This window comes from Gymnoscopelus braueri (assembly GCF_963280865.1).
Source record: "Gymnoscopelus braueri genome assembly, chromosome: 11".
Taxonomy (NCBI): domain Eukaryota; kingdom Metazoa; phylum Chordata; class Actinopteri; order Myctophiformes; family Myctophidae; genus Gymnoscopelus; species Gymnoscopelus braueri.
The window spans coordinates 55427076-55438399 of record NC_137613.1 but is presented as its reverse complement, the minus strand read 5'-3'; the positions used below and the strand labels follow the sequence as shown (position 1 = coordinate 55438399).

Below are 11324 nucleotides of genomic sequence, written 5' to 3'. Positions count from 1 at the left end.
TTTGCATAGAGCAACACGTCAGCGTTTGTTTCTCGCCCGTTTCACGGACGTTGTTATTTGTATAAGCAATGGTGGGCTTATTTGGTCGCGCTTTTGGCCTCGTTTGCATAGAGCAACATGTCAGCGCTTGTTTCGCGCACGTCAGCGCTTGTTTCTCTCCCGTTTCCACGGACGTGGCAACGTGAAAGGGTGCTCTCTGTGTCGCAGATGATTGGCTGTTGACTTGAGACGGATCATGCGGAAGTGAATTGCGAGCAGCACTTTATGACACTTTATGATTATTATAAAAGGAGACACATGTGAATGTGGAAAATAAAATAGAAGTCTTTATATACTTTTGCATGAGCGATTTTTGTAGCAAGTTGGGAGAGAAGTGGAGCAGTGCTTTGGCCGTGAGTTGTACCTAAGAGGTTGAGGTTGCAAAAGGGACACCTCTCTGTTTGAGTGGCAGGATGAGAGGATGATGCGCGCGCAGTGGAGGGGTGAGCCTATAGAGGGCGCTATTACCCGCAGCAGCTCTAGTCAAATGTACATTCATAAAAGAAATGGTCTTCACCGGGTTTAATGAAAGTAGATTAAATTATACAGTTTGTAATATCTTCTTTACTCAATAAAAATGATTTGTCGGAAGTTGGATCTGTTTGTATATAATAGCAGCATTATGCCTATTATGCCTATAATAGCAGCATTATGCCTATCTAAATCCCGAACACAATAACAGAGTGAAGGGCGCTTCCGGTTCGTTCTACCCCAGGCATGCGCAGATTGCGCACTCTGCTCTGTGATGACGTCGCGCGGAAACCCATCTATAGCAATGATTACTATCAGAAAGAATATAGTGCTCTAACCTTTTAACATAAAACGTTTTGTTTTGACCCATAACTATCACTTACCGTACCTTTTTAATTGCGATTTATTTCAGAAATACAACGCTGACTTTGACCTGTCAGCCAAGGAGGGAGCTGACACCCTGGCCTTTGTCTCTCTGCTGGAGGAGAAGCTGCTCCCTGCCTTGGTAAGAAGGAACTAAGTACATTTACTCTGACGGCCCCTGACGTGCCCCCTGGGGGTCACACGTGGCCCCTGGTGTGGCTATGCTGACGGCAGTCCCCGGAACAGTGTTTATTCCAAGTTCGGTGTGGATTGGAGCAACGGTGCCCCTGTGGCACCCAGGGGGCCTGGCAGGGGCCACCCAGGAGGCCCGCCAGGGAATACACATGGCCCCTGGTGTGGCTATTGTGATGGCAGACCCCTGACCAGTGTTTGTCCCAAGTTTGGTGCGGATCGGAGGAACGGTGCTCGCCGGTCCAGATGTTACGTTTGCGACGTCCACCATCGGTCCACTGTCCACCCATTAGGTGGACAGTGATTTTAATATAGGATGCAGGAACATTTTTTAACATTTCTGAAATGTTCATAATGGAAACGATTCTAACAATCATGAAGAATAATTGCTATTATTATTATTATTATTATTATTATTTGCAGATCTACTCACAGTGGTTGGATATTATTATTATCATTACCATTAGCATTATTATTATCATTATTATTAATCATCATGTGCAAATCTACTTGCAGTGGGTGGATGTCTAATTATTATCATTATGTGTAGATCTACTCACAGCGGTTGGATGTTGTTATTATTATTATGTGCAGATCTACTCACAGTGGTTGGATGGTAAGAACTACGTGGACGTGACACGGCGCTGGTAACGGAGAGAACATCTCCTTCCCGCTGAACTTCTTTCTTGCCAAACCGCATGCACAACCAACAGCTGGACAAACTCCGACTGGTCAGAGGAGACCCCATGCTGGAGCCCGGGAGCAGCTGGAGAAAGAGTGTGTGGTGTGTGTGTGTGTGTGTGTGTGGTGTGTGTGTGTGTGTGTGTGTGTGTGTGTGTGTGTGTGTGTGTGTGTGTGTGTGTGTGTGTGTGTGTGTGTGTGTGTGTGTGTGTGTGTGTGTGTGTGTGTGTGTGTGTGTGTGCTTTTAGTGTTCAATGATGTACATAATTGTTTTTACATTATGATTTGAAGCTATATCACCCAGCCCTAGTGTAAAGGTGTGTGTATCTATGTATACAGTTTAATGTTTATCATGCATTTGTGTATCATGTTTTTTTTTTTACAGTTGTACCGTGATGCTTTGGAGTGCATGACCCTGCTATCTCAACGACTCGGATCACACAAGTTCTTCTTCGGTGATTCGTAAGTACAACGTATGCCTATGCCGGCTGACCAGCTCATTGTGTTGTAGTTAACTATAACATTGTTTCTTCCAGGCCGTCATCTTTGGATGTCTATGTGTTTTATTATGTCAGATGTAGTTATGTCAGATGTAGTTAACTTTAATTACCCTGTCTCATCCAGGCCGTCATCATTGGATGGCCTATGTGTTTGGTCACCTGGCTCCTGTGTTGAAGATGAAGATGCCCAACGGGAAGCTGCAGCAACACCTCAGCTCTTTGGACAACCTGAGCCAGTTCTGTACCAACATCCTGGTCCTCTACTTCCCAAACACAGGACAAGGTGGGCCTTTGATTGAATTGATTGTTTGATTGATTGTTGAAAACCTTTATTTATTCTCGAAAGGAGTAATGAGGTTTGCCCACGTTTTGCAAAGCTGTTGAGATTACACACACAACAAATCAACAATTAAGACACTTGCATACAGATATGAAACACGGAACAACAAAATAAAAGCCTAACAGAAAACTATTAAGTTACATAGTGAGGTAGGGAGATTGAGAGCAGGTTATTAAATTGTCCATATAGGATATTGTTGGCCTTAACATTTAGTTATAGATTATTCCATAAAACTGGTAACCTGACGCTGCCAGATCAAGAAGCTTGTGTCACACATTTGTTTGATGCTGTCTTGAGGAACGTGGTTACTCAATACCGCCCCCATCTGGCAGAGTCAGGTTATAAAACTGGTGGCTCAAAATAGAAAGCAGATCTTCCCAGTTCAGACCGAAAATGGAGGAGCCTGAAGGGCCTGAATGTCCCCACCGCTATCGGGGAGACACTATTGCGATCAGGCCCGGCTCTAATCAATGGGCTAGTGGGGCTAAAGCCCTCCCCTATCTTATGGAATAAAGATGAGAAATTATTATTAAAATGTTTTAGAAGAGATTATTTTATATGCTGGTGGAAACAGAGCAGCAACAACATCAAATAGTTACAAGAAAAACGGGCTGATTTCTTTTAGGCCAAATCAGCTTCCATTGGCTTTCATTGAGTTGAGTGATTGACAGCTGACATGACTGATTTACTCACCATTGGTAACCTCGCGTCACCAGTCTTTCCACCTCGGAGGAAAGCCTGGTATGCGTTATTAACTCATTCAGTGCCTGACTTATTTCTGTCAGTTTGGTCTGAGTGCCAGAGCCAAAATTCATTGTAAAAAAAAAGTGCTTAGGAGCCGAGATACAGCCTTTTTCAGTAAGAAGTTAAAAAAGAAGTGAATGGAGCAGAACATTTTCAAATCATGATATCTTGGGTTCTGAACATTTTTTTTCAGAAAAAAAAAAAAAACGTCTTAGACGTCCAGGGGCACAGGGCTTATGATACAACGGACTTCTTAGACGTCCAGTGGCACTGAATGAGTTAAAGACCCATATGATCCGGTCTAGGCCACGCCTACTGAAAAATAATAATAATTCTCTTTCCGGATTTTGCCCATCCGGTTTTGCGGTGCCGCTTTGTTTTGGTTCCCCAATCCCTATTTAAATGGAATAGAATTTGCCCGTGGGATAATACAGACGCTAAATAGTCTCCGTAAAGTGCACGCACATTTATATTTAAAAAATAAGCTAAACTACGCCGCATCAAGGATTTTATTAGGACGAACCTATTTTGGGGTGAAGTCTTTCCGGATCTGCCCATCCGGCCACCTGATGACGCGGATGACACGCCTGGTGACGTAGAGTTACTTCCGCTCCCGACCGGATCATAGACCCGAAAAGATATGCTGCCCAGGCTACACCATTGGGGCTAACTTTTCTTAGCCTCCAATGCACCGCCCTCACTGGCTTTTGACCAATGAAGGCAGTGGTGTGTTCTAGATTTTTTTTGGAGGGTATACTATAACTCAGGGGTCTTCAACCTTTTCAGGCCAGGGACCCCCAAACTGATGGGGTGATGGAGCAGGGACCCCCTACCTCGTAGGGTAGGGGGGGCTACCACATATATCGTATATTTATGTATAAAAATGTGTTTTATATGTATAAACATGAAAAAAATGGTTGCCTGCTCCTACGCACAGGTTGTCCCAGTAGTAGCCATGGTTCACATGACGCTCGTCTGTCACAAGCGTCATGGCGCTACTGTTTTTTGATAATGTACAACCAGTACATCTACATAAACATTCAGATTTAAAATATAAAGTGCTGACCCCCCGGCCACGGATCTTACAAGTTAAAGCTCACAGGTCTAAGTACCCGTATCTTCCGTATTGTTCAATAAAATAAAATTAATCCGATCACTGGCCATTTACTCTTTTTTTTAAAATTTTTTTAAGTAATGTATCAGGGTGCAATACACCTCCCAACCGATAGGGGTGCGTATTTGAAAGCATATGGAGAAGATTTGGAGAAAATGGCCGCGATCGGATTAAAAAGTTTTTATTTAACAATACGGAGGATACAGGTACTTAGACCCGTGAACTTTAACTTATAACATCCGTGGCCGGGGGGGGAGCACTTTATATTTGAAATCTGAACGTTTATATAGATGTGTTGGTTGTAATGTAAAATGTTCAAAAAACAGGAACAAGTAGCGCCATGACTGTCATGGTATGACAGTCGTGTTTCGTGACAGTCGGGCTATCCCAGTAAGTGTGCAAAAGGGCCTTTCTCTACAAAATATGTATAAACATACCATGTTATTGTGCATTCAATACTAAGCTATTGAAATATGTCATGTTATGTTTAAAGACAATTTGACATTTTTTTAAATTTTTATCAAACAACAATTTCGCGGACCCCCTGCAGTACCTCCACGGACCCCCTAGGGGTCGCGGACCCCCTGTTGAAGACCTCTGCTATAACTATTTCCCCCCTAGTTCCTCCCACACGCACGGCACGCGCGTATAATTAATTAATGTAAAAAAATTGAGCGCGTTTCGGGCGCGTTTCGTCCCCACACAAACTCGGCCAGGCCCACTCAGGCCCAGTTTCACAGTAACACTGAGTACACTTACAATATGCTTTGTACTGATTTTCTACTGTTTCTAATGTTAATCACCCTGTAACTCAACCACTTCGGAGCTGCTTTTAGCCTTAGATGCATTTTTTTTAAATACCATAGAAGTGCAAGGATTGTTATAAATAAATGCTGGTTAGGCTTATCAGATATAATAGCAGTGTTAACGGCGAGCATTCCTGTATCTATTACAGAATAGTATTAACTTGGCATTGAAGACACACTGTATTGAAGATTCAAGATTTTGCTGTGCTATGACGCGCAATTTGAATACTAATGAAGTAGCCTACTCAATTCAGTTCAATGAAGTGAATGGCAGGTCGTTGAAATGTGTGAATTCCTTCGCCAGTAGCCATTAATTATTACCTCAAGAACAATAGCCAGACACATGATAAGCCATCAACTCAGAGTTAGACTAGTCAGACGGTCAGACCACATTCTTGCTGTTTGTATTGCTTCCCCCCAGCCCAGCCACTCCTGGGTGCAGCGTATCATTGCGTATCAACGTATCAGATACGCCGTTTCGAACTATTTTAGGATGTATACGGTGGCGATGAAAAAAATCTGCAGGCCACACAGCGTATACAGCGTACCACGGTAGAACACACCACTGAATGAAGGTGTACCTGCGTTTCTGTGCTTTGTTCTGGGAAGGTGAAGGAAGGAGGATTAACAGGCAGGTGCCAGTATTTAAATGGATTGTAGATTACTTACTTTCTAATCCGTCTTCAGAAAGGTATTGTGGATTTGCTTCATTTATCTGACAAAGTTAAGAAACATTGTGTGTGTGTGTGTGTGTGTGTGTAACTTTAAAAGCAGTGATAAGGAACATGGGAAGAGGTCTACTTGTGTATTGGCTGCATGCTTGCCTCGCCGGGGATCAGATTACTGCAGCAATATATGGCTGTCAGTTAAAGTGTGTGCCGAGAGAGCATGCACAAACTATAGGCTACCTCCGTGGAATCAAAGTGCACCATGGCGTGTATGATGTGTGATCATGGATGCATTATTAATCGAGGTGAAAACATGCAATTTAATGTAATTGTCAATGTCTCTTATTGTAGGCTGCTACAGCATGTAGTACAACTGACATCTCGCCTACTGTGTTAGAACAGCATTTTAGGGTCGGGTCCATAAAATATTGGGTGCAGTCCGACGGTCCGGGTGCGTTTTTCCTCTCGGAACCAATTTCAGGGGTCCATTAGGGTTTGGATCCGTCATTTTGAATCCGTGAAGAGTTCTATGTGTGTATATTATATATAATCTAATATGTTCACAATTTTTTCTGACTTCCTTATTACTAAGTGATATTTATTTAAATCCAATGTTTAGTTCTTCTAATTTTCTCTATAGAGTAGCTTGAATGTCCCTTAAATAGAAAGTCTGAAAATTACTTTAACATTTACAATCCATTTGGTCCATTTGGTTAGTCTTCGGAGCTACAACCAAAACTGACAGTGAATGTCATGACTCATTGAAAACACACATACAGTACCTGCTTCTGGTGACTGATATTGTCCGAATGTTAGACTCATCTAAAAACCACGCCCCTGCTTCTGGTGACTGACATAGTCCTTCTAATGTGTGGAGGGCCGTGTTGTATATATTTTTTATAACTTTTTCACTTTTTCTTTTTAGCCACTTAAATCCTCTAGATCTGTGTTGTCTCTACTAGGACCCCCCCAGTACGTGTGCACATGCACACACATGTGTGCGCACGCGTGTGTGTGTGTGTGTGCATGCGCACACGCACACATGTGTGTCGTCGTGGACACTGGATAGTCCCATGAAAAGATCTATTCTCCCCCTATCGGTTCACAACTCGGACGGCGCTGATTCGACTAGCAGACCTTCGGCCGGTCGGCGTGGGCCCTCGCGCCTCCTCGGCCTCAAGCTCTGCTGAGTCGGCGCGCCTCCGTCATGGACAATTACTATTATCACGTGTGCGTGTGAGCGTGTGTTCAGCGTTCCCCTAGCGTAGCTTCCTGGTTGCTATGTGGGGGGGAACAACAAAAGCCAGGTCGGCCTTGCATCAAAGCCCCGCCTCGCGCCTCCTCCTCCTCCTCGCGCCGCCTCGTATCAAAGCCCCGCTTCGCGCCTCCTCCTCGCGCCGCCTCGTATCAAAGCCCTGCCTCATGCCTCCTCCTCCTCGCGAGCCTCGCGTAAAAAACCCTGTCTCGAAAAGCCCCGCCTCGCGCCGAAGCCCCGCGCCTAAAAGCGAGCGCTCCTTTTTCAATTTCCCTGGAATGCTAATTTCCCTGTGAGATAGATAGATAGATAGATAGATAGATAGATAGATAGATAGATAGATAGATAGATAGGGATAGATATATATTGTGAACATGAAAAAGACATATGACCTTGGTCTTTCCTTGTGTTCCTCTGTCAGAGCCTCCATCCAGTAAGGCTCCGGGCCAGACGGACGGTAGCAGCAGCAGTGACTTTGACAACGAGCCTTATAAGAGACGGAACCAGGTACTGTCGGTGCTGTTCGCTGTGGGAGCCATGCTGGGCTACGCCATCCTGACCGGCATCCTGAGCATTGAGCGTGTGCAGCCACAGGGGGCACTAGAGAGGCCTGTCGAAGCAGAGGACGATGTGGACGAAGAGGACTAGAGGCTTTCCTCCTCTTTTAAAAGGGGACATTAAAGGAGCACTCCGCCCATTTTCAACCCAATCTTCAAATGCAATCGGTCCTCACTAATGCTTCTAATAAGATGGTACCATAATAAAATGTCCATTTGTCTCATTGGTGAGCTGTGGGCAGTTCGGTAGACCTGCCTACCAGTGGCATCATCTGTAGGCAAGTTTGGTCATTTCAAACAAGATTTCAAACCAAAAAAAAACAACAACAATGGCTTCTATTTCAGCACGCTAACTTTCTAGAAAGAGCAGTGGTGGAAAAAGTACTCAAATGTTTTACTTAAGTAAAAGTACCAATACTGCAATATAGAAATACTCTGTTACAAGTAAAAGTCCAAATTTACTCAAGTAAAAGTACAAAAGTATTGGCATCAAAATATACTTAAAGTACCAAAAGTAAAAGTACTAACATATTTGAAAATAGCAGATCTACAAGCTCACAACACGTCGCAATACGTGCTTGTAGATCGGCTATTGCCAAATAGCCTAGGTATAAAATAGGGCTAAAGTGGTTAATGTATGTTTTATAATATCATAATTTATATCTGCAAAGTAACTAGTAACAAAGTAACATGGGAGGAGCTAAAGTTTTCAAATAATTGTAGTGGAGTAAAAGTACAATATTTGCCTCTGAGATGTAGTGGAGTAGAAGTAAAAGTATTGGAAATTGGAAATACTACTAAAGTACAAATACCTAAAAAGTACAGTACTTAAGTACATGTACTTAGTTACTTTCCACCACTGAGAAAGAGAAAGGCTGTATTTTCGCTTGGAATCCCCATCGATGATGTCAGTGGTAAGCATGTTTCTGAACTGCCCACAGCCCACCAATGAGACACAGAGTGAGTAGACAGAAATGATGGCATCTTATAATGAGCATTAATGAGGACCAGCTGTATAAAGTCAAAGTTGAAAATAGGTGAAGCGCTCCATTAACATTGTCAAATGTATTCCATATATACTTTGTAAGAAAGGACAATACAGGGAATGGAAATGCATTCCTCAACAACTCAACCACCAGCAAATCCTGAGTATTAATTGAACTCAGAGGGTACACAAAAATACACATGGATTTGCACTCTCTGAGCTACAGGGTTATTTCACCCACAAATTATTTTTTATTTTCTATCAATGTCTCACCTTGTGAAGCCTTGGATACAGTGAGAATTCCTTCTCTGACTCTTGAAAGCAGTAGTTCTCAGGTTTCCTTGAGCGTTCCCAATTGGATCCTTATGGGTCTGTAACTCTGAGGGTGTACAAATACGGTTCCATTTGGTTCCATTTGTACACTCTCAGAGTTATGGGCGTCCATGAAATTTAAGATATTTGAGAACCATTTCTGTAAAGGAATGTGACTCACAGGGTGAGTAAATGATGGAAAACAAAATCATTTTGAGTGTCGTAACCTTTCCAAAGATCACTTAGGATTTAACATTGTAGGTGGAGCTTTAACTTGTTGTGTGCACTTTGTCTTTGTTTAGTTTTTTACATGGGAGGAGCCACACTGTACCAATGTTTATAAGAGTCTCTGAGGCCATGTTCACAGTGGCTGCCCAAATCTGATGTTTGTCCTAAATCTAGATTAGAATCAGATACATTTTTTTAATCAAGTGTGAACAGCATAAATCCACATGAAACAGATGTTTGTGAATCGGATTCGAAGCACATTCCTAGATTCAAATATGATCTCTATAAACGTGTGTCTCAGTCTGAACACTGCGTCACTGAAGCCTGATTTATTCTTAATCACATGACTGTGTCGTTGAATATAGTTGGAAACACAGCTATTTCCGGTGATGTCCGAATACACAAATGGGATGTTATCATTTTGTCATCACTAAAGATCAGACTTGAGAAACAAATGGTATTTGCCTGCAGTCTGACCAGAAACCCTCAGTCCCTTTTCAGATGGTTAAATTATCAATCAACACAGTGGCAAACCTACTACCCTTTGTTCAGCTTGATTTGGGTGTTGACAGATTTGTCTTTGGCAAGCACTAATGTTTTGACTTGATTTTCACGTCATAAAAAGTTCAAATTCTGAACCATGGTGTCTCACAAGATGTTTATTCGTTTAAATGGACCCCCATTAGCTGACGCCTTAAACGGGAATAGCACTCATTTTCAACATTGAACTATGTCATTAACACATTAAGTGCCAGAGTTTTTTAAAACAGGGTTCATCTAGTGCTGGCATTCTTTACCGTTTATGCTGATATGTTTAGCGCTGTAGTGGCCACGACGAGGACACGGATGTAAACGGATGTCGCACACAACAGCTTTAAGGTGTATTAATGACATATTTCAATGTTGAAAATGAGTGGTATTCCCCTTTAAACGACCGCTAGTCTTCCTGTGGTCCAAGACGATAATATACATTTGCAATCATTAAAAAAATACAATAAAACATTCTCAATGTATTGCATAAAAAAATTAAAACAAAGCTTAATAAAATGGTAAAAAGAAAAGAACCAAGTCTATGAATGATGTGCTAATGTGTATGCAAATGATGTGACCCTGAACCGTTTATTATGACCCGACTTCTACTCTCACACGAGACCTGGCTGAGGGGACGATCGGCTCCTCAAATTAACTCATTCCCTGCCTAGAACGACTAAAACGACTTTTGTCCTTTAAGCCCCCTCTGCCAAGAACGACTAAAACGACTTATTTTTTTCAAAAAAAAGAAAAATCTTTTTTTTCTTTTTCTTTTTTTTCTTATTTATTTATTTATTTTTTAACCCAAAGACCAAGGAGATATGATTTGTTGAAGATCTAGACTCCCATCCACTTCATTGTTAACTTAAAACTTAAACATTTTGTATCTTTTGAGTACGTTTTTTTTTTAATTAAAAATCTCTGGCAGTGGGCAAACGCAAAAAAATAAAGTTCTGGCAGTGAATGAGTTAATACCTTATTTTTTTGTATTGCATGAAAAATATAATGGTAGTCCCAGTATGCTACAGATGTCTGTAGTTCTGTGTGGGGAAAAAAAATCGATTGGTTGAAACAACATTTTAAGGCGGGTTTTTTAGGCAGCCTGCCTATGCACGTTTATGGACAATTTTGAGGTACTTTTACTTTACTGGAGAGTTTTCAGTACTTTTACTTCTACTCCACTACAATTATTTGAAAATTTTTATTACTAGTTACTTTGCAGGTATAAATTATGACATTATAAAACATACATTAACCACTTCAGCCCTATTTTATACATAGGCTATTTGAAAATAGCCGATCTATAGCTCACAACGCGTCGCATCGTGAGCTTGTAGATCGGCTATTTTCAAAAAAAATTGTACATTTACTTTTGGTACTTTAAGTACATTTTGATACCAATACTTTTGTACTTTTACTCAAGTCCATTTTTAATTCCGGACTTTTACTTGTAAGAGTACGTCTACATTGCAGTAACGATACTTTTACTTAAGTAAAACATTTGAGTACTTTTTCCACCACTGGTTATAACCCGGTTT

General features: G+C 41.7%; 1 protein-coding gene across 1 annotated transcript in view; it reads left to right on the top strand.

The window, feature by feature from the left end:
* Nucleotides 1-9567, top strand: part of LOC308094771 (metaxin-1-like) — a 19220-nt gene extending 9653 nt beyond the window's left edge. Inside the window, 8 exon segments of the mRNA XM_080441597.1 lie at nucleotides 923-1015; nucleotides 1660-1713; nucleotides 1715-1747; nucleotides 1749-1844; nucleotides 2132-2208; nucleotides 2371-2386; nucleotides 2388-2529; nucleotides 7595-9567. Coding sequence (XP_080297723.1) covers nucleotides 923-1015; nucleotides 1660-1713; nucleotides 1715-1747; nucleotides 1749-1844; nucleotides 2132-2208; nucleotides 2371-2386; nucleotides 2388-2529; nucleotides 7595-7821 — 738 coding nt within the window. The 3' untranslated portion in view covers nucleotides 7822-9567.
* The last annotated feature ends 1757 nt before the right edge of the window (nucleotides 9568-11324 follow it).